Below are 27,828 nucleotides of genomic sequence, written 5' to 3' on the forward strand. Positions count from 1 at the left end.
GTTGGTCCACGTAGGTTGTTCTGTGTTGTTCTGGTTGTTCTATGTAGCTAATGTTAACAGTTGGTCTGTATAGCTAACGGTAGCAGTTGGTCTGTATAGCGAATGTTAGCGGTTGTTCTGTGTAGCTGATGTTAGCAGTTGGTCTGTATAGCTAACATTAGCAGTTTGCCTTTCCTGTAAATGCTTCTTTTAAATTAGATATTGATTTCTTGGATGATGACAGTATTTTTTACAGCATTTGTTTCAGTTTTCAGTTTTAAAGACAAAATAATGTTGAAATTTCCACCAGTGAAATCTTTTTTTTTCTAACTAGAGGTCAGTTGTTTGCTACAGTTAATTGCATCCATACCCAAGCCTTCAACATAACGTTCCCAAGAGGCTGGTGCAGAATACGCTTGTCATTCTTTACATTTTATCAATTCACTACACTCTGAACCAGAGAAAATGTGTTGCAGCTGATCGGGTCACTCTGAAAAACATGCTTCTCACGGTCCAGAGAACATACTGTATGTAGCAGCGTCTCATACTTTACTCGGACCTCATTATTCTCTCGGTGTCATATCAAATGTTCTACAAGCAAAGTGAAGACATGTTTGGCAAAGGCACCTTATCCAGCAGCTCCGTCCTGCTCAGACTGAAATCCTTTCGGTCTCCATCTTTAAATGACCCCTTTTAAGATTAGACGGTACAAATAACTCTGATCAGATATGACTCGAAACCAGAAATATCCCGCAGGAGTCCACGAGGATGGGATTGAGTTTGACAGGAAGTTGGGTTACCACAGTTACATAAAAAGCCTTAAAACCTGCAATGATATTTGATTTGCAAATGTGCCCCATTTATTAACTGCTTAGTCACGCTCTGGATAAATGAACTCTTAATGTAAATTCAGTTTCTTATCACTGAAATGGTGCCATCACCCAAACTTAAAGAGGTATTTAATGTACAAGATTTAGATCAGTGGTGGCCAACCCTGGTCCTCAGGGACTCCTGTCTTGCGTGTTTTAGATGTTTCCCTGCTCCAACACACCTGATTAAGATCAGCTCATCATCAAGCCTCTGCAGAAGCCTGACAACAAACTGATCATTTGAATCAGGTGTGTTGGAGCAGGGAAACATCTAAAACAGTGTTCCCCACCACTGATTTAGACTATCTTTCTTGACCTTCACCTGTGGATGAAGACCATGGGATGCAGTTAAAAGCTCCAGAAAAACTTAACATATATGGTTTATATTTGAGCGTTAAACTTAATTTTAATACAAGGTCCACTTGTTGTCCAACTTTATATGTAACTGTTTGATTAAAAAAAAAAAAAAAAGAAATGTTTAGGTCCAATCACTAGCTTTTTTTTATTGATTTACTTTGCTAGAGATTTACATTTTTTCTAAGATTTGTGCAACTTATGATCTTCATCAGGCTTTGGCAATAAAAGAAAAGGCTTGTAGCTTTATATTATTCTGAATTTCAGTGTCTGAAAGTATGTGAAAGTACATGTGATAAAAAAAACTCTTCACCTTGATGTAAACACTGAGAGGGAAAATTCAATTTAGGAATGGAAATGATAAATTTTTGCAGACATATATTAGTGCTGTATCAATATTGGCCTTCAAAACCCCATTTTACTAAATTTTTAAAGGGGTTTGGATTATTTGAAGTGGGGTTGCATGTGGTATTTATTGACAATCAGTGTATTAGTTGCAGTAAATGGAGGTCAACTTGCCTCCAGTTTGGAGAAGCAGAGAGGAGCACCAGCACAAAAGCTACAGAAGCAATGTACTGCTGTGGACAGGGTCAGTAACAACGTGTTTTAGCCACTTAGAAAAGGCCCACCTAAAGAACATATTAATTTCACTATATTTAGAATATTTTCACTGCTTTACTTTGCTGTCAGACAGCATTTTCCAACAGATACATAAGCTGAGTAGTGATATTTCCAAACTGACCAAACTCCATAAACAAAATCAGTAATTTTACATTACAGAACACAGAAGCTGCTGATTTTCTGCTGCCTCAATTTGTAAATATGTTTGTGTTAGTGTGAGACTTTGGTGAATACAAAGTGTCTTTTTCAAACACCGAAGTCACAAAATAACACAAACTAACTAACCGATGAAGGAAGCAGTAAGCCACTAAATACTGTCTTTTGTGAGGTAAAATTACTGATTTTTCCTATGGAGTTGGGTTGATTTGGAGAGAGCGATATTCGGCTTGTGTAACCATGGTTTCCCCTCAGAAAAGGCAGTCTGTAGGTAATTCAAACTATTCATTTAAGGCCTACCCATTACAAAAGCTATAACACCTTTGTCTGACTCTATCATGATAATTCTCCTCTCTTGGGAGTTTCTCTTTCACTATAACAAATCTGTGAAATGAAGCGACACAGTCACAGGGTTAAGAACAATCCTTTACTTTGTGGAGAGCTCCACGCACACACACGCACACACACACACATCGACATTAACATGATTTACAGAGAGATTTACTGTCACACCCAGCAGTAACGACACATCGACGACATTCTACAGGTAAAAATGAAAGAACAGGACTCATCTCATAAGGTGCTTCATAATATATACGACAGGAATGTTAATGAAAAAACATCTACGTAATCCTACAGACACCAGTACTGAATCTACATATATATTCATACCATAATATAAAACAATCTACACAAAAATAGAGCAAATATTTACAGAACAGACTATTTACAAAAATCCAAAACAGGCTTAAAGATGAAGAGCAATATATATATAAACTGTAAATATATATATTTATGCTAGATTAATGTACACATGGAGTCTGTGGTGAAATGAACTGGAGCAACATGGTTGAAAATCACAAATTGGCGAGCTGCAGCAACTGTTCTTTGAACTGCTGTGCGTGGTGTGAGAGGTCAGTGACTCTGTCCACCATCTCCTGGATGGCGGCCGTGTTCGGGTAGTTCAGGGCGGCCGTTTTGGTCGCCGCCACCACCGTCTTTAACAAGTCACACAGGACGTTACTGGAGTTCATCACCCTGTTGGCCACCTCGGGCGCCGACGCCTGCCTCGACAGGGTGTCCCCGATGAAGACAAGTTTGTGGGCGCTGAGGATGACGAACTTGCTGTGCGCCACAAAGATGCGAGGAGGCTGGCCGGCGCTGACGCAGCCGAAGAAGGCGTCCACGGCGCTGAGGAGCGTGACGAAGTGCTGCTCGCACTGCTCGGAGTAGAAGCAGAGCAGCTGGCGGTCCCGGGCGCACACGTGGGTGGACGGGGACAGCGAGGACAAGGAAGAGTCTGAGGGCGAAGCGGAGTGTTGGTGTGAGATCCACTGTGTGATGTCGTTCTCCACGGGTTTGATCACTTCCTGCTCCAGCTTCTTGAACTGATTGATCTGTGAAGGACAGGAGACAGGATTAGTTTCTGGCCTCGCTTGTAAATGTACCATTTCCTCCTGACATAAGAAATCAAAAAACAAATGCTTCTTTCAGTCATTTCTCAAGCAAAAATGCCACAGATTTGCAGGTTACAGCCTCTTAAATATAATTTAAATATAATTTGCTGGTTGTTTTTATCATATATGACGGGAAATTAAGTGTTTTTTGGCTTTTGTTGAATAAAACAAGCGATTTAAGGACATGGCTTTGGGCTGTGAGAGGCTACAACAGGTGTTTTCACCCCTTATTTCATTAATTGAGAAAATAATCAGCCAGTTAGTCAAACTGATCAAGCTGATAAATAAATAAGGTAATTCATCATGTAACATCACAGCATATATCATCATAGTCTGGTAGGTATCAAGATATTTTTATCACAATATGCAAAATATTGTTACATCCTGAGTAAACATGTAAAACTGTTCAAGCCTCTGAAAACCTAGTTTCAAATCTGAAGTATATGTCTGTAACATTCTGTATTAATCACTTATGAAGATAAAAAAAAAACAAAGTTAAAGGGCAAAAAACAACATTTTTTATTATTAATTACAAGAGTAAAAAAAAAACAATCTAAAAAAAAAAAACATCTAAAAGCTGAAGTGCTTCATCAGGACCGTGTGGCGTGATTCGATTGACGGTGATCGGGAAAACGTGAGCAAACAGCCCCATAACTGTCATTACATTTTGATTTAAATGTTCATAAACGCTGACTTGTGCACAGAACTACATGACATCATGTTTTTATGACTGTGCACCGCCCACTTCATACCAGCGAGGAGAGGACATGACAGATTTCTCTCACGAAAACGCCCGAAAATGTTCCAACTTCTGCAGAAGTCATGTGTCATGTAGGACGGTAACACTGACTGTAAGAAGCTGTTTGTGAAAACATGTTTTCAGGGCGTCTAATCTCTTCATTTGGTTATTTTCTTTACTCCGTCAGCCACTATGTGTATCTGCTGGGTATAAATAGAGTCATATTGAGGTACTGATCTGTTTTACTTCTTCATCAGTGCAACAGCGTCTGTCTGTCTGTCTGTCTGTCTGTCTGTCTGTCTGTCTCTCTGTCTGTCTCACCTGCTCCTGTCCCAGCTGGACTTGACTCTGCTTGATGATGTTTTCCTTGTCCAGCAGCTCCTTCTGCTGACGCTCAAAGTCGTCTTTGCCCTGCAAGAAGAAAACAAGTAGATGAGAAGAGGCATTCAGATGCACTCAGATTTGACCTTTGATACTCTCTGTAGTATAAAACCAGGGGTAATAAACAAAATAGGCTTGATTGCACCAACAAGGATTGTTTGTTGCTAGTAAACAATATCATGTTTCGTTAGGGAATAAAAAAAACAGCTTCCCCAAGTCTTAAATACTTACTAGGTCCAAACAGCCTGCAAATTAATCTTGTATTCATTTTATGTTGGTTTAGCCAGCATCTCCATGTTGATTAAAATCTATTTAACTTTAGTTTATATGAATAAACTTACTCATTTTAAAAGCAGTTTTGCTAAACTCTGATCAGAACTAATCTTAGATTAAGTTAATCTTTAGTGGTGCAACCCAGCCTTAAAAACTTTAAGAAACAGAAGAATTCAAGACATTTGCCACATTAAATCTCCAATTTGGTGGTTATATATCAGCTATATTGACTTGAAGTAACAGTTGTTGCTGATTTAGGATGAAATACTATGTCTTAATCAAAAAGTATTCAAAGTTTTAAAATTTGACGACACAAATTCGACAAATGCACGAAGGCCTTGGACTAAAATCAACACTAAAGCTGCACAAATTTTTACAAATAATTCTACACATAAGTGCTTCAACATGATGGCAGACTTCTGTCTGTCTGAGGATTTACCTGCAGATGTACGTAGTCGTAATCCTCCATCCAGCTCTTCACACATTTCTCACTGTTGTTCATGTTGTCTTTTTCCTGGCTGGAGGGGACGGGGAACGGCTTCGTCTGTCCGTAGTTGTCGTTATCGGAGGAGGGGGAGGTCAGCGGGTGGATCATGTTCTCGTCAGGTGTGCTCCCGACGGAGAAAGACCCGTCCATGTGCGTCCGCCTGAACAGCAGCTCGGCGTTGCTGCCTATCGTGGAGGCCAGCTGCTTGGCGTCATCGGGGACAGTCCTGGACACCATGACGAAGCGATCCAGGTCGTCGCTCTTGTTGTGGTGCTTGCCGGAGGAGGCGAGGGCGTTCAGGGCCCAGCTGCAGTTTTCCAGGACCTGGTAGATCTGCAGGAGGATCTGCTGTGAGTCCTCCAGACGTCCCAGTTGTCTCCTCAGCTTACTGTGCAGGCTGGAGTCTGACAGAGCCGTGGCGTTCGCCGCTGCCCCTCGTCCAAACACGACAAAGTCCCCCAGAGCGGCCCGGACCCTGTCCAGCACCGTGCGGACGTCGTTAGCATGGCGCTCCATGAAGGGAAAAGTCCTCCAGTGAGGGGAAGCTGCCATCGAATGTAACGCCCCGACCGAGGCGTCCACGGCCTGCTGCAGGCGATACAACCTCTGCACAGCGGCGTCTAGGTCCAGCGCGAGGCGGCCCTCAGAGCTGGAGCCTGTGGAGGATGAGGAGGTGGACATGCTGCTGCGCGTGCTGCCAGTGCTGGAGAACGACAGACGGTTCACGCCATCTGTGACGTCCGCTACCGCGCGAGCATCCTGGGCGGGAATGTCGTAGATGCCTTTGCTTCCGTCTCTGTCGGCGGGCGAAGTTCGGAGCTGTGAGGGCGGCACACCCCGCGGGATGTCATATATGTCTTTCTGTGACCCCGCGCCTGAGTGAAGGGCGGGCGGAGGAACGTCGTAGATGCCTTCGTTGCCGTTGGTGTTCGGGTGTTGGTGGTGGGCAGGAGGCTCCACGTTGGGGGGGAAGTCATAGTGTGACTGAGAGCTCTGTACAGGTTTGGTGAGGGCGGGCGGCGGTACGTCGTAGATGCCCTCCTGTTTGTGTTTGAGAGGCTGCGGGAAGTCATAGTTTCCCTCCTGGAGGGCGGGGTTGGTCCTGCAGGGAGGCACGGAGTAGACCTGCAGGAGACAAGACAAACAGACATGAATAAAACTTCTTACACCACTTTCTTACACAAATAGTTCCTTTTCTACAAAACAAATATAAGTTTCTTATATTCATTCATCCAGACAACATTTTTCTAAAAAGAGTAGAATGGTTGTTGGGTACAAACCTTAATAGTTTTTTTTTGTTCAGTGAACATGAAAATTGTAATTCAAAACCGATCATTTCCACTAATCTTATGACATATTACAATCGGAATTTCAGTCAAAATAGTTGCAACAGGACTTTTTTTTAAAATTTTTTTACCAAATCGTGCAGCTCCAGCCCTGATGCACAAGAAATCTGCGTTCTCCAGGAAAAATCTAGAGAACTCAGACACCTTTCCTCCTCTTTAGGAAATTATTTCAAGGCTGCCACTAATGATTATTTTCATTGTTGATTAATCTGTCTATTATTTTCTCGATTAATTGATTAATTGTTTGGTCTATAAATGTCTTGTTTTGTCCACAACCCAGATGTTCAGTTTACTGTCATAGAGGAGAAAAGAAACCAGGAAATAGTCACATTTAAGAAGCTGAAAGCAGAGATTTAATAACCAATTAACTGATTAATCATCACAGCTCCATATCAGTTTACTGTAAAAAAACCCCCAAAAAACTGTAACTTTTTAAGTGTAAATGTAAAGGCAGTGAGTGTGAGGAGGTTTTCACCGGATACAGTCTGAAGAGCAGCGCTGCAGTTACAGATTGAGGAAGTGAAAGACCTTCTGGCATGAGCAGATACTAAATTTGAAACCTCTAAGTTTCTTCCCCTAAAACAGAGTCGAGAGCAAAACAAAACCCTCCAACTTGACAGGACAGAGCGTGTGTCCTGACGTAAATGGCACACACACGCACACACACACACACAGAGCATGATGGGAGTGCAGTGGGGTGAATAAAATGGTGGCCTGTAAGTGATTTCCATCAGCCTTGAAATGCACTCTTTTACAGCTAGACAGGCCTGCCCAAAACTGTAATTAGGAACGACGCAAATAACAGGTCCCGGCATATTTCAGGTTATTACAAACAAACTGATGGCGCTCTGCCTGGTCGGCTCTGGAAGTCTGGTGAAATCTTAGAGGGTCTGGAAACAGAAGAGTTATGTCCTTGACGTTTTTTTTTTTCCCCCGCTGGAGAGTTCAGACTCGGAACCATACTCATGGAGTTTTGGTTAAACTCCTCTGGCAGGCAAGGGTTTCATTTAGTGCCGCCACAAGAATGTCTTAAATATGACATTTGACGTATTATTCATTTATTACAGACAATTAAGAGAAATACTAGGAACAGAATCAATAAACATAAAATAACATTTTCTGGTCATAAAGCAGCTCCCACTTCCTTCATTTCCTTTATTCGACTGAAATAAACGGCGTGTCGGACTGACGTGCCCTCTCATCGTGGTGGAACATAGAACAGTTGTTGACATTTTCTCTCACCCCTTGTGAAGACGGAGGTACGTCATAAACGCCTTGTGTTCTGAGGTCCATCTGAGACGGAGGGACGTCGTAGACTCCCTGGTTTCTGGACGCGCTGTGCTGAGCGGGAAACATCTGACCAGGTGGGATATCGTACACCTGAAACATGAAACACACAGAAGATGAACAACAAATACGCGTAAAACCTCACGTCAAAACTTTTAGTTATGATCACAGAGAACTAGTTTGTTCTTTAAATAAAACTGGAAGTGGTTTTATTAGATTAAAGTGATAGTTCAGATTATTTGAAGTGGGTTTGGATGAGGTACGCACCCCCAGCTTTGAGGAAGAAGCGGACGTGTTGTGGACAGGATCAGCAGCAAAATACATGTTAGCCACTGATAAAAGGCCCGAAAATCACCTTAAATCAATATTAGTTTAAGTGTGCATTATATTTAGATATTTTCACAGATTTACCTTGCTGTCAGACAGCTTTTTTCTGGCAGGAAACCACCAAACATCATTCGCTCCAAACCAACCAAATTCCATTGACAAACTTAGTAATTTTACCTCACAGAACACAGGAGTTGCAGGTCTAATGCTGCTTTGATTGGTTAGTTTGTTTGTGTTATGTTGTGACTTCGGTGTTTAAAAAGGTTAGTTCAGATTCACTCAAGTCACATAATAACACAAACAAGCTAAACAATCGAGGCAGCGGCAGACCAGCAACTCCTGTGTTCTGAGAGGTTAAATTACTAATTTTGTGAATGGAGTTTGGTGTTTTGGATGGAGTGATATTTGGCTTATATAAAAGCAGCTTCCCATTGGAAAAGGCTATCTGACGGTAAGGTAAAGTGGTGAAAATATTCTAAAGAAAGCTTTTTTTAGGTGGCTAAAATACATTTTGCTGTTGACCCTTTCTATAGCAGCACATTGCTTAGATTCCTACACCGGTGTTCCTCTCTGCTTCTCCACCATGTGGGTGTGTCGGCCATCATCTACCGTAGATAATACACTCACCACGGATAAGTACCTCATACAACCCCACTTCAAATCATCCAGACTATACTATACTAAATTACAGCCTTTTATTTCCCGAGAGCTCCAAATATTTTGCTTTAAAAAACCCAATATATCATAACACTAGCTTTATACAATGGGTGACACCAACATCGTGAGACAGGATGACAAGACAAAATAAAACTTTCTGAGAGGATCCTTTCTGAGAAAACAGGTCAGAGCGGAGAACGTGATATGTGGCACAGAACAAACTGAAGATCAAAAACACAGCTTTTCTCATTCTGACAAATACTAAATTCCTACTGTGTTTTGTCTCAAACAGTTCTTGCTGTGGGCCTACTAACATTTTTGTTAGTTTCCACGAGTCTTTTATTTTATTTCAAATGCTTAATTGTAGTGGTTTAGAGCAAAAAGGTGCAAAAGTGAGATTTTCCCAATGGTTTATCACTAAGACAGACAGAGGAGGTCATGCTGGTAAAGTGTACACGCTGTGGGAACATGAGACACGTACCCCCTGTGATCTGCTGGGTGGGACATCATAGAGGTCCTGCTGGTTGTGCTGTCCGGGGCTGAAGGTGTAAGACTGTCCCACTCTGGTCGGGGTCACCACCTGTCCGATCACAGCAGGGAGAGGGACAAACAATCAGAGCTGCCGTCTAAAAAAAACGACACCTGGGGCACAGCAGTGTTCGAGACATCTGTCCTCCTTCTCCGTGGCTTTAAACATTTTCAGTCCCAGTCCTCGACTGACCCGGGGGAAACTAAGTGATTACAGTTGAGGCAGATTTGTTCTGACAAAGACCGAACAACATCCTCCCTGTTTCAGGCTGTTTGTAAAGGACCCAGGAAACCAAGAGATAAACAGAAACCTGGAGGTACAGAGCCGAGATTCTGTGGAGACATCTGGTTCGAGTCTGACCGGGGACCGTTTCTTGTCAGTTTGCATAATAGGGAAAAAATACCAAGAAAATACTTTAACAGGGCTGCAACTAACAATTATTTTTATTACTTGTTTTGTCAATAAAATGTCAGAAAACAGCAACAAATGCCCATCACAATTCCTCAGAACCCAGAAGACTTTAAATGTCTTGTTTTGTCCAACGAACAGTCCAAAAGCCAAAAATATTCAAATTACAGTGATATAAAACAGACTTCAGGAGCAAAATCTGCCACTGGAGAGGTTGAAACAAGCAAATAGTAATTTTTGTTGATTGATTACATTGATTGATTGACTAATCACTTCAGCTCTATGCTTTAACATTTTTTTTTAAACGAATCAAACAGACATACCTTTGTGTGTTTATTTTGTCATGTTTTTTGTGATTAAACCAGTGAAATGTAACTGGGACATAAAAAATGTAATGTGTGGTAACATTAGCCCAAGTTAGCTAGCGGTCATAACACACAATGGAAAGCTGTACAGTGACGGCAAAACCCACATGTAATTAAACAAGGGTGGGTTTTATTGTTATGAATTTAGCTGTTTTCATTTAAATGTTACAGAGTCTCACTATAAAGGCATAAAATGTTGAATATTAAGAGCAGGACAAAGAAAATTATGTAACATTAGCCAATGTTAGCTAGTGATCATTCTAGACAATGTAAAGCTGTACTGTAGCAAAAACCCATGTAGTGTATGTAAATTAGCAATGGTGGGTTTTACTGTCATGAATTTAACATTTGTTTTCTTTTAAAGGTTACACAGTCTCACTTTAAAGACCTAAAAACTTGATTATTAAGAGCAGGAGAAAGAATTTCTGTGACTCAAGCTAGCTAATAGCTTGCGTTAGCTAGCAGTCAAACTAGACAATGTAAAGGCTGCCCGGTGACAGCAAAACACCTGTGTTTGTGTGTAATTAAGCATGGTTGGGTTTCATTGGTATAAATTGAACTTTCTTTTGTTTTAACTGTTACATGGTCTCACTTCCAAAACCTAAAATATTAAATATTAAGAGCAGGACAAAGAAATTGTAACTGTGACTGTAACATAAGCTGGCTAACATTAGCTTGCTAAAGTTTTTTGTAGTTTTAACAGCCTTCAATGTGTGAGTGACAGTGCGTGACAAGAGCCCAAATCGGCGAGGCTATTTTTTCCTCCGCCGGTTTATTTCCGAGGCCGGTCTGGCGCGTTTAAAAGCCCGCGGTGTATGTTTCAGCTCTGACCCCACAGGCCCTGTTGGGATGATGTATGCACGGACAGGAATGCCAACAATGAACACCTTAAATCACCACGGCCTTGTTCAGATTGGACTTATGAGAACCATATGGACTACTGTGAGTCAGACTCCGGCTCAGATGAATGGCATTCCTTTCCATACTAGGCGACGTACGCTCATTTTCCGTCCCTCTCTCTGCTCCCCCTTCCACCTCTGTTACCTTTTTTCATAAATCTCTTTTACAAACCAGCCCCTCCTCCTCCTCCTCCTCCTCATGCTGCTTCCTCAGAAACATTAATCCCATTCTGAGTTGGCTGAGGTTACGGCTCCTGCTGCTCACGCTCCGATAAATGTCTGCACCGTACACAGAGAGATGGTATTAGGATATTAACTCGGCTATACGGTGACTCATGAGGGGATACTGGGACTAAAGTTTTATGCCTCCCTGGAGACTTTCCCCTCTGCCTGGAAGCCGTGCGTATGGTTCCTATTTTCGAGCCCTATTAATGAACCCAGCTCGCTCCAGTGTGGCGATACTGGTGCGTGGGGGCAGAGGAGGAGGAGGAGGAGGACTACTACTGGGCTCAGGGAAAGACATTCCCAGCATTCCTCTGTCTGTCTGACGCAGCAAGGAGGTCTGCAGCTCCACTTTTAGGGTGATGACGGTCGGGGGGAGGGGGATGGAAACTGCGATTAGGAGGTGTGGAGGGACTTATTAGCACTGACGGGGGAAATGTGATTAAAGAAAAAAAAAAAAAACGGGCAAAAATGTCACCAGCAAGTAATCACACCATTATTCTATAGCCTGTCTGCACCACAGTGTAAAATATTTTAAAGGTGTATTAAATCCTACAGCACGAAATGCCTGCGTTTATAACAAGGTTGTTCATCAGTACCAATGACGCCATGATTACTTCACCAGGTCTGAGGATTTAAAAACCCACAATCCAGCCAGTACTATGACAAAACCCATACACATGTAGCCTTTTAATCATAAAACACCTCCCATGCTAGCTAAAAAGCATCGATTTAAAGTTCCTTAATGTTTACACAAGTTTTAGTTTTGCTCATTTTACGGCTCAACTGAACTGAAAAAGTTTTATTTAACTTTTATTAGCAGGATTGTGATACATAAATAAAACTCATCAGCTTCAAGTTACTGTATTCTGTTTTTTCTTGCTGCTAATATTTTTAACCTTTAAAACACAATCTTATTCATCCCAATTGAAAGTCGAATTAGAAACTGCCACAACCTTACTGTCTGTTATGACCATTAGCTAATGCTGGCTAATGTTAGCTAGCTTTAGTTACACAACTTCTTTCACTTGCTCAGAGGTTTTGCTGCTACAACATTATTTTCTGTTATGACTATTAGCTAACACTGGCTAACGGAAGCTAGCTTTAGCTACAAAAAATTCTTTCACTTGCTCAAAGGTTTTGCTGCTGCAGCCCTACTGTATGTTATGACTATTAGCTTACCGTTAACTAGCTTCAGATAAAAAACTTCTGTCTTTTGCTGTTAATATTTCAGATTTTATGCATTTTACAGAGAGATATGTAAATCTTAAAATAATAAAAAATACAATCTTTCTCCGCTTTGCACCCCTTGTAATTCTTATTGTCTGTAATGGCCACTAGCATTACATGCTAACGTTTTTCCATTAATATGGCAGATTTTATGTATTTTAAAGAGATATCTAACTTTTAAAAGAAGGAAAGAAATGAGTTTCCTCATTTTAATTAAAATAGGAATTTCTAAACAATAAATAATACAGTATACTTTTCTCCAAAATAGGAATGTGTTAGAAGTAAAAAGGCAGAGCCTGTAACCAGACACAGCGCACAGGGAGTTTAAGTCTTTCACTCAGTAGCACTAAAGTGATGCCTGGTAAAGGTCACTTTATCCTGTCTGCAGTCCCTGAGGGTTGAGCCTGCGTGCTGACGATAACAGGACGTCTGGACTCAGCTGCCACTCGCAGATGGCAGCGAGGTGTCCGTCAGAGACCTCTGTGACCTTTTCCGCAGGTACGTGTCATCGCTTTGAGCACCACTCGTCCCATCAGCGGCTCCAGATGCACACTGCTCATTTATTTCCCATCTCCGCCCTCTGTTTACTCAGCAGGCTGCTGCTCCGAGGCCGCTCGGCGCTGCTGTAATTGCTGGTGGGTAAATATTTACTGCATCCAATGAGGTTGGCGCTTGCATGGCGGCGGCGGCGGCCGTGCCGGCGGCAGCTCTTTCAGAGTGCGATGACATCATGAAGAGCCGGGGCGACTGAGCAAACATTTGTTCCTACTCAGGTGATTCTCTCCCTGGATTCCTTCATGGAGGAGCACAGTGACTAAAGAGGGATCAGGTTTAAACTAGAGCCCCGAGGAGCCAAATAGATGCTTGTTAACGCTGCAACGCATCATGGCGAGTGACTCACGGCTCATTCAGCGACCCTGTGTTTACTTAACATCCTGGCAGGCTCAGGTTTTGGCAGGTAGGACTTTACCTCAGAGTCATTTGAGAGGTGTCGTCATAACGTCAACAACGACCTCATCAGCTCATTAAACGCTTTCTTAGATTGATGAACTGATGAGCAGCGTGTGTGTCGTGTTGAAAACATCTAGTGCGTGCTGTAGATCTGGATCGAAGATCTTATCGCTGGCTTCCTGTGCGTCAGATAGTTGATTGTGAAAAACTTGATAAAGCACTGGATAGTTTTTTGGACTGGATTTTTTCATGTCAAGGACCCCGACAACAGATGCACATTAGACCACGTTTAGAGGATTTTTGTCTTGAGGAATCCCCTCTGAGCATTTTTAGGATTCAAGATAACACAGTCTTCATAATCAATCAATGATCAAATTAGGATCACTAAATCAACTAAAATGGCCAACGCTCTTTCTTCTCTCGTTGTTCCAATTTCTAAAAAATGTGACAAAAGTTAAAAAATCTTCCTTAGTTAAGAATTATTCCTCCCCTTGCTTGGGGCCCCCAACAAGCCAATCAAAGACCCTTGCAGGTCCACGGGCCCTAGATTTAAAATCACTGCCTTCTTTTATGTGCCACATATGTGCAAGAAACTTCCAGAAAACTTGAGGTCTACAACTTTTTTTTTAAATCAGGTAAAAAAAACTTTTCTATTTGCAACTCCACTGTATTAAATTAAAATTGGGACAACCAATTCATATCTTGCACTGTGACTTTTAAATCTCCTCTCAATTTAGTTTTATTCAGTTTTAGCTTATTTTTTAAAAAAAAACATATTCTTTATTTTATCTTTGTGTATTGCCTAGTTGTCTGAATGCAACTTTATGTCTTATGTAGTACCTTATTGTTGAAAGGTGAAATAAGTTAGTTAATGAGTTACTGATTCTGTGCAGACTGTGAAATTGAACAAACTTTGCTACTTAAGTTTTTCTTTTATAGATCTGAAGACTTTCATTGCATGCAAAGCAAAACAGTGGACACACTGTGAAGCTTTGACATGCCTTGCCATATTAAAACAATAAATTATATAAAGACAAATGACAGAGAGAAAAACTGAATAAATAAATGAGGAAGCATACAGTAACAGAAGCAGCTTCCAGTTAGGGCACAAGTTGTTACTGAAAGGGTGATTCATTAGTTGTCAACTATTAAATTTATTGCCAGTTATTTTGACAAGCAGTTTTGGGTAATTTTTTAGAGAAAAACTGTCCAAAGTCTCAGTTTTCAAATGTGAACATTTACTCGTTTCTTTAGTCCTCTGTGAAGAGACTGTATAAAGTATTTCTATCTTTATCTTATTTATTTATGATTATATTGCTCTACTGCTTTTTTGTGCTGCTGTGTCAAACTGAACTTCCTCTACGGTGGATCAGTGAAGGTACGTCTTATCTTATCTTATCTTTGGGTTGTGACAAAACACAACATTAGAGGATGTCACCTTGAGCTTTAAGAAACACTGATCAACATTTTTCACCTTTTCTGACATTTTATGGCCCAAACAAACTAATACATTAAACGATAAAATGCACATGAATTGATGCTGAAAATAATCATTGGTTGCAGCTCTAATAAAAATGAGAATTGCACCCTGTGGCCTTTGTCTGCATGACTGCATGACTGTGGGTGAGCTCTACCGCTTGTGTGGCACGATTTCACAGGAAATCATCGTTTCACACCTGTTCATCGGTTACATACACACACGCACAACCACTTCCTCTCCTGCTAATGTCCTGCTGACACAAATCAACAAACCTAGCGAGGCTTTTCAGCAGAGGTCGGCATATAAAAGACGGTCAGAGTGACATTGGCGTCGTAGTGGCTCTCCATTGAATGTCATCCATCCATCTTCTCATTCACCGTGTCACGTCTGCTCTTATCTGTCCATCTGATGCTGACAGAGTTGACCACCACCTTTATCTGTATCTGTGGCTTCATCTTCTGATGAGTGCCAGAGAAAATTACATCCGAACCACCAGCTGCTGTAATCTCACGAAACTATCACTCATATATTAGGTAAGAACGGTGTTTTGTATGATTGCATCTCCCAAATGTAGGGTGTGTTTGTGCTCTGTAGTAACCTGCCCCTCTCTGCTTTGCTGAATCACAGCACAAAGACGTCTCTCTGGCAGTATTTTTCCTTGCCGCCGCTCAGAACTGCTCGATAATGTTCCCCTCAGTCGCTCAGAGCTGCAGCAGCAGCCTATTAAAGTGCCAAACTAATTAATGCAGGTAATTAACTGGTGAATCCTGTGAGGCTTCCAGCCGACTCCATAACACGTCCAAGTGGCTAAACCCAAACAGACAGCGGGCTTAATGAGGAGCATTAAAAGAGAACACACTGATTTTAGCACTAATAAGGATCATCTTTCATCCTCCCTGATCAAAGCAGCATTTTAATCCGGTGGTATGATTATCTGAAGAGAAGTAATGTGTCTGACACTCTGTGTTTTCTTTTTATAAAGAAAATATCATGGGACAGTCTTCTAAGAATAAAAGAGGATCATGTGAAATGAGAAATGTTTTGAATGACCCGTGAATCTTAATCAGGAATAAGGTTAAGAGTCTGCAGCCATGCCAGCAGCTCTGTGACACTGTAGTTTGAACTTAATGCCGATGCAAACATGCAACCCTGCTCACAATGATAACACTAACATGCTGAAGTTCAGCGGGTATAATGTTTACCATGTTCAGCATCTTACTTTGGCATCTTAGCATGCTAACATTTGGTGAGTAGCAGTAAACACAAAGTACAGCTGAGGTACTCGGGTATGATGAGGAATGATGCTCGACCAGGACCTGAGACGGAGCAGGGAGCCGTCATATGATGAAGTCATCTATCGTATGGGTTTACTCCAACCTGCTGAGTCAGCAGCATGGCCATTGTTAGGTGTGCTAGCCTCACCCGTTGCACTTTTGCTGGTGGTTTTCTTAGGTGGAGGGTATGACAGAGTCTCTTACTCATTAAGTTACAAAACGATTTATTGTGGCTCACAGGACAAGAGTGCCTGCAGGCTACACTTGGGATAATAATACAGCTAATTAGCCAAATTAAAGATAGGCTGTATGCAGCTAATTAGTTCGCCTTTATGGATAGGTGCTGCACCGTGATTTAGTAGGTTAGCTAGCTTTTGTCAGTGTAACAATTTTTAAAAAGAAAAAGCCGAAATATTGTCAAACAGTTATTTGGAAAGTAACCACAATTGTCCTTTCCCATGTCCTGCTCCTTTCGGGAGATGAGTCAACTTTCTCCTTTTCTGTTTTCCTGTACTTAAATATGCTGTGAGCTAGGCTCGTCCATGTTGAAAACAAAACCAAATTTTGAAGATGGCTAAAGAAGGTGGAGGACCTGTAAAAGCAGCACAGTATACAGTAACATCTTATGTTAGCAAAACATGAGCTAACTAGCTTGCTAATCTACATCAATTGTCAGCTACAAGGAAACTAAAGGTCTTTGTTTTCCTCAGTTAGCTAGCTAGTTAGATAGTGTTTTGCTCTAGCTAGCTAATCTATAGCAATTGGTACCTAGCTAGTTAAATCTGACATAATGCTATCAAAACACCAGCTAACTAGCAATGCAATTTACATCACTGTTGGTTACCTAGTTAGCTAACGTCTTGCTAATATTAGTTATTTGTGACTGAAGCTCACTAATTCACTACTCTGTACTCACTATCTGGATTTCTTTGAAGAGGACTATATATTGAGTTAAAAAAACCCACTTTTGGACACTAATTGAATAATTTCCTCTGTACCATTAATTGTGTCATTGCTGCTTTTCTTAAAGTGCAATGCATAATGGTATATAGTGCTTGGTTGGTTCTTTTAATCATCTTTAAAATAGATGAGCCGAGCACACAACATATTTAAGGACAGGAAACAAGAAAAGGAAGAAGTTGACGTTGGTTCTGCTGTGTACAAAGCTAACTCGACTGTTATTCTTAACACAGAACAAAAAGGGGCGGGACTTAGGAAGGTTGAGGCAGAAAGTGTCATGACAGTTCATTTGATAGCTGTTAAGATATTTCAGTCTGGACCAAAGTGGTGAACTGCCCGAGAAACAGGCTGACAGCGACATTCATAAGAGCTGCTAGTGTGGCTAAGAAATGCCAAAAACAAAGCTTCTAAATGTGAATATTTTCTGGTTTTCATTGTCTTCTGTGACATGACACTGAATCTCTTTGGGTTTTGGATAAAAAAGGCAATTTGAATGTCAACTTGGGTTTTGGTAATTGCCATCTCTAAAGCCATGCTGCTAAAACTTTCTGTCCTCTCTCCTCCTCCTGCTGCTCATTTATCAAACGCTGTGTTTTAAACTTTCAAGGGGAGAAAGTCCTCTCAGTATGCACACCGCAGAGCAGATTACTTTTGGTGCAACTGATTTACGACCTTGCCCCCTCGGTCAAACCTCATGGGCCGACGATTCATCACGACCGCGACAATGGGTGAGCAGACAAGCATCTGAAGGAGCCGGATCGCTCCAGGAAGAAATAACTCACTTATCTGGTGCTGAGATTGTCGTTCGCATGATTAGGCAGAGAAAATATGGGCCGAGGCAAACAAACAAGCCATTCATTACACATAACCTGGTTATTGACTTCTATCAACGTGGATGGCGCACACTCGCAGCCCATAAACCGCTATCAGAGCACACCCTTGAGTTGTGTGGGAGTCTGTAAATCCTTTTGTTGCACCCCTACCCCTTTATGGCAAGGAGCAGATTGGATCTATGGGTATGACACAGTGACTGCAGGAAATACCCATACAAGGAGCCAGGAAGTGAGGAATGAAAAGGCCGTCTGGTAGGAGTAGATAAGAAGCTCGGCGGAGATCTTTGAACTCTGAACCCAACCCATCACTGAACGGCGTGACCTCAGCGCCTGAGTCAGAGGGGGAAGCACAGCGGAAACGGGAGCACTGAGGAGAAACTGATGCAGTGAAACAGACACACCTTTCAGAGCAGCAGAAGAAGAAGAATCGAGAGCAGCAGACTGAGATGAAAAATAGCCCTCTGAGAGCAGAATGATAAAAAGGCGGTGCAAGGTTTCTCCTGGCCTCCGTGTGAGGAGCCTCTTTGTGTGGCCGAGAGCTCCAGGCATCTGTCCCAGCACACGGTCCCGGCTTTGGAGGGCCTTGAAGGGGTGGGGGCAGCTGCGTAGGGTCACCCAAGGACAAGGCCGCAGCACCAAACCAAACAGCCAGAGAGGCGGAGAGCGCCAAACCTCAGTGTGCCTTTATATACCAGAGCCCCACACCACATGAAGAGAAAAATAACCAGTCGCCAATCTGGGTTTGCACTGCCGGGTTGGCACGGAAACCAAACCAAAGAGACGAGACATGACTCTCCACACAGATGGTGAAGGACGTACAGGAACCTCTCTCTTGGGGTGTCAAACACATGGGCCGTGGGCCAGAAAAAGGCCCAGAGAAATGAGAGCAGTCATCAATTCCAGTTTCTCCTGAAGCAATTCCTGAATTGACTGTTAAATTCCTTTTTTATACATATAAATAACAAGTGCTTGGTCTGTTAGCTCAATGCTAACAGATAATGGGAAATCCCATTGACGTGCTAATGGAAGTTAGCAACAATTAGATCAATTTTACCTCACATGCTTAACATAAAACGACACGTGTGCTCAGACTTTAAGGACTATATTTCCTCTCATTTTGAAAGAAACTAATAGGTTATGATTTCACTTTGTTAACCACAAACATGAGCTGGCCTGGCTTGACTCAGTTTGACTTGGCCCGTCAGTTCAGCATGGCGGGGTTTGCATTTCCATAGCAACAGGGCTACCCACTTGAAAGTCTATTTTTTAACTGAGGACGAGCTCGACAGAGCTCAAGTTGAGTGGCTGTACAGCGGTGGATAAACTGTTCATGTACATCTCTGGGACAAACACGCCATTTCCTTAAATTCTTCACAATAAAACTCCCCTGTTGTGTTGTTATTTTAATGCTTTATTATGATGCAGCACAAACAGGAAATGTTTTCATCCATCAGCAGTGACTTAACACGACTCCTACACAGCTGAAAGTGAAAATGAAACGGTAAAATAAAGCAGATACCGGAAAGTACAAACAGAGACAGAGGAGATAAAATAAATTTCAAAGCACAGAGATTCAGTTAGAAGCTACAAAAGTCCTGAGAGATGGACATAAATAAACTTTTAGAAACGTCTTTGTCTCTGCTCTCCTACACAACACTCTTGTTTGCACGGCACGGTTTGACTTGGTGTGGCCAAAAACCCCGGTGGAAAAGCCCTATATTACTCTGCTTTCAACACTCCACACTGACCAGCTATGGTGCCCTCAAAGGGTCAAAACTCAAACTCAGAATACAGCTACTACTTGGAAGAGACGCTGCATGCAAGGAGAGGGCAGCGCACGTGTCTATATTTTATCTTTTGTTCACTACTTCACAAGCAGGAACCAGCTAAATGTAGCATTTCTTCAAAAAGTCTTTTTATTTATTTTTTGGTTTGTGAAGACATGCATGTTGAAGACTACAGAAATCGTGTGCCCCGACAAATGGATGGTTAAATAATTGTGACCTTGATCTCCTTCACATTAAGAGAAAGGGAGAATTTGCGGGTGTTGTTATCTTTAGGGTATTATGCAATGGCTTTACTGTTCTGGCCCTCTTAACATCAAACAGTGCTGCCTGCAGTCGATGAACTAAAATGAGTTTGACACTCCTGCTTTAGGGTGATATGAGAGGAAGCCTGCATCAGTCTCTATAATCGTTAGGGAGACAAACGTGTGTCTGTGTGCACTCACGTTCATGTTTGCACTTGACAACAGGAAAATATCTGTTTTCTCTTCAGCTCCATCAGTTCCTCTGCACATCAGACCGCTGCATGCAGCTATGAGTCAACGCTCTGAGCCTGTCATCAATACTGCCCCCACAAACACACGCAGTAGTAAACAAGACTGAGTTCGGTGTTTTGAAGAGCAGAGGTCACGGTTTGGATTTCATGTCAACAAAAATCATCTCCACAAATACTATGACACAGTTATAGAGTTTCAAAGCTGAGGGGGGCGCTGGTTCTGTTCCCACTTTGAAGTCTCTTTGATAAATCTAAGTTTACTATTGGTTTATATTACAGTGGTCAGTTTGAATTATTTTAGCTCTGAAAATTTCTTGTTTTGTCCATCAGTTTGGTAAAATGAACAGCTCTAAATACTAAATTTTTCCCGCTATTGCTATAGAGAAGTTACACCAACAAACTTGCAAACTCTGTGAACTCTGCTCAAGTCTTAGAACTGCCCGCGAGTCACCCAAACAATATCTCTACAGAAAATAAAGTGGACTTTTCAACTCTGGATTCCTATAATAACTCCTTCAACTTCCACTCTATGAATCAACAATTCTTTTCCAGAAATCGTTCTTTTAGTTTTCACTACAGATATTGCCGTTTGGCTTCGACGGGCCTGACTGCGGCCAAAGAGACCGACGGCGCTTCTGTCCAACGCTCAGACGTCACTGGAAAACAACAGGCCCTTGTGTGGACTCCTGCAATACATCGACACACGTATCCCACACGGTCCAAATCTTTCTATTTAACAGACAGGAACAACCGCCGAAAATTGCACCACTTTGATAACCACAGATTGGAGGGAAAGTTAAACGTCCAAGATTTAATTTAATCTCTCCAATAGCATGATTACAGCACAAAACGTTCTCTCGTTAGAAGCACATTTCATTTTCCATGTTATCACCAAAGCCTTTTTAATACGGTTCCTCGGTTAAGCCTCGAGGCCATGTTGGAGGAAAAGAGAAGGTGTTGGTAGACAGAGCTGCTGCTGTGTGCGATGTGTGATTGACAGGTCTCTCCTCGCAGCCCCCTGGCTCCGACTCACTTTATCACACACTGAATCACACAAAGTCCTCTAAGCCATCGGCGCCTGCTGCCTATTTACCTACTAAAATGCACACCTTAGCTCATTTCAACGATGGCTGGAGCTGATTTCTTTAAAGAAAACACCCCCAGGACCTCAAAAGCTCATCCAGCATGTAATTACTATCCGTTTCCTCGAGGAATGATCTGGTCTGAGGTGCTAGAACTGGTTAAACGGTTGAATAAACAGGAAAATTCATCCTTCCTGTTTAAGCACACACCTGCAAATGACTTCCATTTGTGATGAAAGATCACTGTGCTGCTAACTCCTGTATTATTAATGTGTTTAAATCAAGAATATGCTAAAATAAATAGTTATAAATTACAAATATTGGATGAGAGGAGATGATAAAATGTAACAGTTAGCTAACACTGGTATTAACATTGGTAATGTTGGTCAACATGTCAGCTAACATTAGCTGATTTCTATATTTCTACTAGTAATTCTTTATCATCCATACGTTTCCTATGCATTTGCATCAGAACAAATGTGAGACTTGAAAACTCATTGTTTCGGTGTGCAATAACAGGCTCTATTTTCTAGGACAGCCATAAGATATATGCTTTAAATGATATATCATCCAGGCAATAAAACACAAATACGGAGGACTGTGTATATAGTTATACAGTAAAGGACCATGCCAGGTGTAATCGGTTTGCCAGTGACCCTGTGTTCAGCATTTAAATACAGAAAAACCTACTTTCAGGCGGCCGGGCTCCACCAAAATCCAAAAAAACAGGTCTGTGCTGTTTGCTTTTCCATAAGTTCTTCCCATATTCACTGCCCTTCTGTGGCTCAGACTGGCTCTGCTACACACAGTGTGCCAATGTACAAGAAAAGCCAAATGGGAGCCCTGCACAAAAACACTACCCTGCTCTGTGGTGAGCGCCAGGCCCGGCACACCCTGTCCACATTTCACATCGCAGACCCACAATCTCTGCTGCCACCGCCGCCGCCGCCGCCGCTCTCTGTGTGTGTGCAATCACACTGACGAGAGTCGTGGCAGGCTGGCAGGCTGGCAGGATAACAGGTCACGGTGTAAATGCGTAAATGCCATGTCCAATCACATCTAATACCCACGCTCGCCAGCACAGGCCACACCCACCAGAGATGATGTTATGTTTTAAATCCGCGGATTTAAAACCCGGAAAACTGTCTGCAGAGGTCAGCGGATAGACCAGTCTCCATTTTCTCTCTTTCTCTAAACCCTCTCTGCCATCGAATCTGGTAAATATTACTCTTGTAGATCATCAGTAATGAGATCTCAACACATAAAGGATGGCAGACAAAATAGGCCACAAATGAGCGAAGCGAATACATTGTCTTTTATCAAGCAAAAATGTGAATGTCAAATGTGAGAAATTCCTTCATTTTTCTGTTTTGCATCATTGTAAATTTAAAATTGTTAGGTTCTGGACTGTTGCTCAGAGAAAACAAGCAAATCAGATGGGTTGATGGGTTGAATTTGATAGATTTGAAGTTACGGGCATTTCCTAGTTCTTTTATATTGTTTTATTGAAGACTCTCTGTCCCCCTTCCTTGTCCTCACTTCAGCTGTCCAATCTAAATAAAGCCCCCATAATATATATATAATTTATCTTCCTGCTTTCTCTCTGTCTCACCTTGCTGGGAGTGTTATCAGCAGCCAGAGTGCTCCTCGGTGGGACTTGGTAGACGTCTTGTCCGGGAGGGACCTGGTAGATGCTCTGTTGACCCTGCTGCTGTGGACTCTGGAGGGACGGTGGCACCTGGTAGATCCCCTGAGCCCCCGAGCCAGGCTTCTGATAGGCCGAGCTCTGAGGAGATGACTGGGCGGATGCGCTGGCGGCCGGCGACTGGGCTTCAAACATGGGTCCGATCAGCAGCTTCAGACGGTTGCCAGGGGCGATGCCTTGGCGGCCGTGCAGGGAGCAGAGCCACCAGCCCTCCAGGCCTCCTGTGTTCTGCTCGATTACGGTCAGGATGTCCCCCTTACGGAAGGCCAGCTCCTCGGGGGACTCCGGCACGTTGTCGTACAACGCTTTGGCCATCAGGTTCTGCAGAAACACAGAGCAGACTTTCTTTAGACACAGGTCCTTTCTTCACTTTAACAGGAAAATAACTTTTACCTTCAAGTCCAGTCAGTTTTATTTATGCAGCACCAAATCCTAACAGAACTTTTCATAAAGAACAAGTCCAGACTGTACTCTTTGTAACATTATTTCCAGATATCCGACGGTTCCCACCATGAGCAAGCCCTATGGTGACAGTGGAGAGGAAAACCTTGAAATTCAAAAGTCATATACTGCTTAAATTTTATCAAAAGATAAGGGGATGGTTTGACATTTTGGGAGGTCTGCTTATTCACTTTCTTGCTAAAAGACTGATGCCACTCTCAATTCTCTACTTTACATATGGAGCTACAGCCAGCAGCCAGTTAGCTTAGCTTAGCACAAACACTGGAAACAGAAGGAAACAGTGAGCAAGACTGGCTAAATCCAGCATCACCGAAGCTCACTGATTAACGTCTTACATCTAGTTTCTTTAAGCCTTACCAAAAACAAAGAAGTACAAGAAAGTGTAAAAATAGCAACTTGTGGTTTAATGGGGGGGAGCTTGGGTATCCAGTGGTTGCATCTTTGCAACATCTTTTAACCATCTTCAAAACTTTGTTTTCTTTTCAAGCCTGTCACATACCATTTAGTACAGGTCACCAAGCTTGCTCAACTCTTATTGGAGCACTGAGCAAAAAGGAGCAGGGCTTAGGAAGGCTCAATTAGTTGTTTATACACTTAAGTCTTTGTACATATTAAACAAATTACATTTAACGTGAGAGCCAGAGCCAGGCTAGCTTTTTCCTCCCATTTTCAGTCTTTATGCAAAGCTAAGCTAATCACTCACTGGCTGCAGCTTTGGATTTGCAGACATGAAAGTGCCACAATGTCAAACTGTTCCTTTAAAATATTGGACTTAAATATTATTTAAAAATCGTCCATGGAAACAGGGGGAAACAGCTAGCACTCTGTTAAATCACAATTAATTATTCACAAATTAGCTCATATGTGTTAATCTGTGAATTTTAGAGATGCTGGTAGATGGATTTTGTTAGCTTTTGAGAGAGACAATTATTGTATGCTCTGTTTCCAGCCTTTATGCTAAGCTAAGATAATAATCTGCTGGCTGTAGCTTTGTATTTACAGACAATAAAGAGAGCATTTCCTCCAGTGCCAGCCTGTTCCTTTAAAACACTAGAGTTTGCTATTATTTACAAAACTTCTAAGGCAGTTTTCGCATGCTTTGGTGAATGACATGCTGGTGAACTCTTTTCTGCTCTTCAAATTACCATGCGGGATTGCATTAGCCCCCAGCTCCACACCAGATGTCTTTCAAACCAATCTGAACTTGATGGGATTTTCTCAGCTTGCGCCCCGCTCCAGGGCACAGTTATGTAAAGGGCTGGTGAGGGCTGAGGGATAATGACCCAAAACCGCAGATTTTGGAGATAGGAAAAGCCCCAGAGTGTGCCACTTCTGTGTCTGAGAGAGGCATTTAAGACTAATTGCCTCAGTAAATGCATCAATCTTTTTCCTTTAGCCTTTATTCATCCAGGGAAGGAGTTAACTGAGCGTGAATGCTCCTTTTCAGTTGCTTCATACTCACATAATAACAAAGTCTATCTCCTGGGAGCTGCCCTTCACAACAACAGTCCTATACTTTAAGCTATGTAAGCTCCATAAACACAATTAAGGATTAAGTGCCTTGCTCAAGGGCACCTCACCATTAGATACTGAGGGAGAGGAGGGTGTTTGTGGTTCCATTTTCCCAGCTTGGCTGTGTTTCATGCAAACAACTCCAATTTATTTTATTTTTGCTGCACCACTACCCAGTCAGATGGGCCTTGTAAAGACAGCAACACATCTTTATTATTCACAGTAATTGCCTCTAGTTGAACAATAAAATATCTAAAAAATAATCCTAATTGAGATAAAACTACGGATGGAAAACAGCTTTGAAGCCACACTGCTGCTGACTTTAAATCTTCATAATGTCTCAGTCTTGTTTGCAACTAAATCTACCTGTTTAAAAGCTGTTTATGGTAGCTAAAGTTAGCTGAAAGTTAGCTAATGTTTGCTAACATTAAGTAGCATCCAGTCAATTTTGGGAATGTTTGCCAGCATATCAGCTAATATTACCATACCTTAACACAAGTAACTCATCTTTTTCTTGTTCAGTTATTGCCTCTGCATCAGCAATAAAACGGCAAAAAAATGTCTTATAATGAGGATGAAACTAAGGAGGGAAAATAGGATTAAAGCCACACTTGTGCTGACTTTAAATCTTTATTAAGTCTTGGTCTTGGCGCATACTGAGCTGGATTAAATCCACTTGTATCAAATGAAATAAGCTGAGCTGAGGAAAAAATTGGATTCCTAATCCGACTAAAAGCTACATGCACATTTGGATCAAAAAGAAATATTTATACAGAGTGAGGATAATCAGAAACTTGTAAAGCAGAAATTTCAACCGTGTAGGCACCTAAATACAACTTCTTAAATGACAAGCGTGGATTAGTTTCATTTATCTTTTGGGTACCTTCGTATTATTAACACCTCCTCCTGCAGCAGCTCCGTGTGGGAAGCAGGAAGCCCACTTTGCGGCTGCTGCTGGTTTGAGGCTTTCTTGAACCCTCTCTGGCCTTCCTCTTTCAGATCGGTCTGATTCAGACAGTTCCCATGTGAAACTCTCTCTCTCTCTGCAGAGTAACATCGTTATCTCTCGCTGCGGGCTGGGCCTCTCTGGCTATTGTCTTTACTGCACTGCCAGGGCCGTTAGCCAGCAACGCCCATTGCACAATTACACCCTCACAATCAACCCCCAGCCACCAGCGGGCTGCAACAAGTTCGATTGTGACCCCCCGGGGTCAACGGTGCCCAATGGGAGCGGGTCTGCTCGTTCCAATAATTTGATCAGTGCTGGCGGAGGCATCCACGAGGAAACAAAACGCTGATTACTGTGATTACACCAGCAGCTCCAATTAGAGTTTGAATATATTAGGTCTGAGAAATGAAGGGCACGTTAGATCATTTTCATATTCATATCCTAAACCTCTATCTCTTTATCAAGCTCTTATAGCTGCACAAATTTGTGGTCGCCATTCATTTCCGTGACTTCCGTGAGATTCTGCAACACTGCTGTGAAACAGGGGAGGGATAATGACTGAATTTTCATTTTTGGGTGAACTGTCCCTTTAAGATGACAACTTCTATCTCGCCTTCTGTGCTGAAAACATTAACTGATTTGAAAGTTTTCAATGTTAAGGCAAAACTATGGCTCAAACGAGGCTAAATCTGTGAACACAGAGACAGATAGTTTGTAAACTCTCTTTTCTGTTTGTTGTTGTTAACTGTTGTATTTTATCAGGTGCTCTTAATTGTCTATTTTAGTCATTCTTGTCTCGATGTTTGTAGCGACTGTTTGTGTTCAGTAATTGTCATTTAAGTAGTGTTTGCTATTCTGTCATTGTTGTTTCACTTATTGTTTAGTGGATGTTTGTTTTCAGTCATTGTTGTTTGTATTACTGATTGTAGGAGTTGTCCGTCTGTTTTATTGTTGTATCTTGTTTATTAAAAGCCAAACCAGGGACAAGGACTGCAAATCATCTATAGCCAGAAGTCCTACATTGGTTATTGCATCAGTTGCATTTTTTTTTTTACTTAGCAGTAACAATGCCTACATGTATCGGCCCTGTCAAATAAATAAAAGTAAATTATCTCAACTAAACATTATAACTCAGCAAAACATTATGTCAAAACTTACGAGCTTGTGTTGGGCTCAAAACTCAAAAATCTATTGCAGTCCATTGCCTTGACATTTGAAGTTGAATCTGAGACAAAATTTTAAGTACGAGGGTAAAATTGGTGAATGCAACACGTCTCTTAATAAATCCCTCACACGTGCCTCTAAGAGCAGAAGTGTCTGTACGAGTGGTTCATGTGTGAGGTCGTCGTCCTGCTGTGGTTAAAGTGCTTTGTGTTTGATGCTCAGAGGAGAAATGAAATCACCTCCGAGACACAAGAACAGCATGTGTCCCTGTCCTCTGTGTGCTGGTTACAGCGATGACTGGAACGATTAGAGACGATCACAAACGCGTATAGATGACGTACCGAAAGCTGCCCGAGCATGACCTCGACGTTTCAGCCTGGCGATGCTTTTGCAAAGCTGGTGGAGGAAAACATGAGAACCCGGCGACCCGGCATCCGTCCACGAAACCACACTGAGATGATCATTTCTGCGAAACACCTCACAGCTCAGCAACACTCGCTCGAACATTCACACTTTAACGAAGCCTCAGGGCAAAATTTGAACCAGTCCAAAGGTGTTGTTGTTTTGGGTTCTGGGGCGTCTTCAACAGT

General features: G+C 42.0%; 1 protein-coding gene across 2 annotated transcripts in view; it reads right to left on the bottom strand.

The window, feature by feature from the left end:
• Nucleotides 1-2,387: 2,387 nt before the first annotated feature.
• Nucleotides 2,388-27,828, bottom strand: part of nedd9 (neural precursor cell expressed, developmentally down-regulated 9) — a 45,080-nt gene continuing 19,639 nt past the window's right edge. For both annotated transcript variants that reach the window (XM_084738735.1, XM_084738732.1), the window contains exons 2-7: nt 23,059-23,472; nt 9,415-9,513; nt 7,905-8,042; nt 5,269-6,441; nt 4,497-4,586; nt 2,388-3,376 (exon numbers count right to left, since the gene is read on the bottom strand). In XM_084738735.1, coding sequence (XP_084594861.1) covers nt 2,837-3,376; nt 4,497-4,586; nt 5,269-6,441; nt 7,905-8,042; nt 9,415-9,513; nt 23,059-23,466 — 2,448 coding nt within the window. In that variant the 5' untranslated portion in view covers nt 23,467-23,472 and the 3' untranslated portion in view covers nt 2,388-2,836. The remainder of the gene's footprint in view (nt 3,377-4,496; nt 4,587-5,268; nt 6,442-7,904; nt 8,043-9,414; nt 9,514-23,058; nt 23,473-27,828) is intronic.

Source organism: Lutjanus erythropterus, chromosome 16, assembly GCF_056507025.1.
Source record: "Lutjanus erythropterus isolate fLutEry1 chromosome 16, fLutEry1.hap2, whole genome shotgun sequence".
Lineage (NCBI taxonomy): Eukaryota > Metazoa > Chordata > Actinopteri > Lutjaniformes > Lutjanidae > Lutjanus > Lutjanus erythropterus.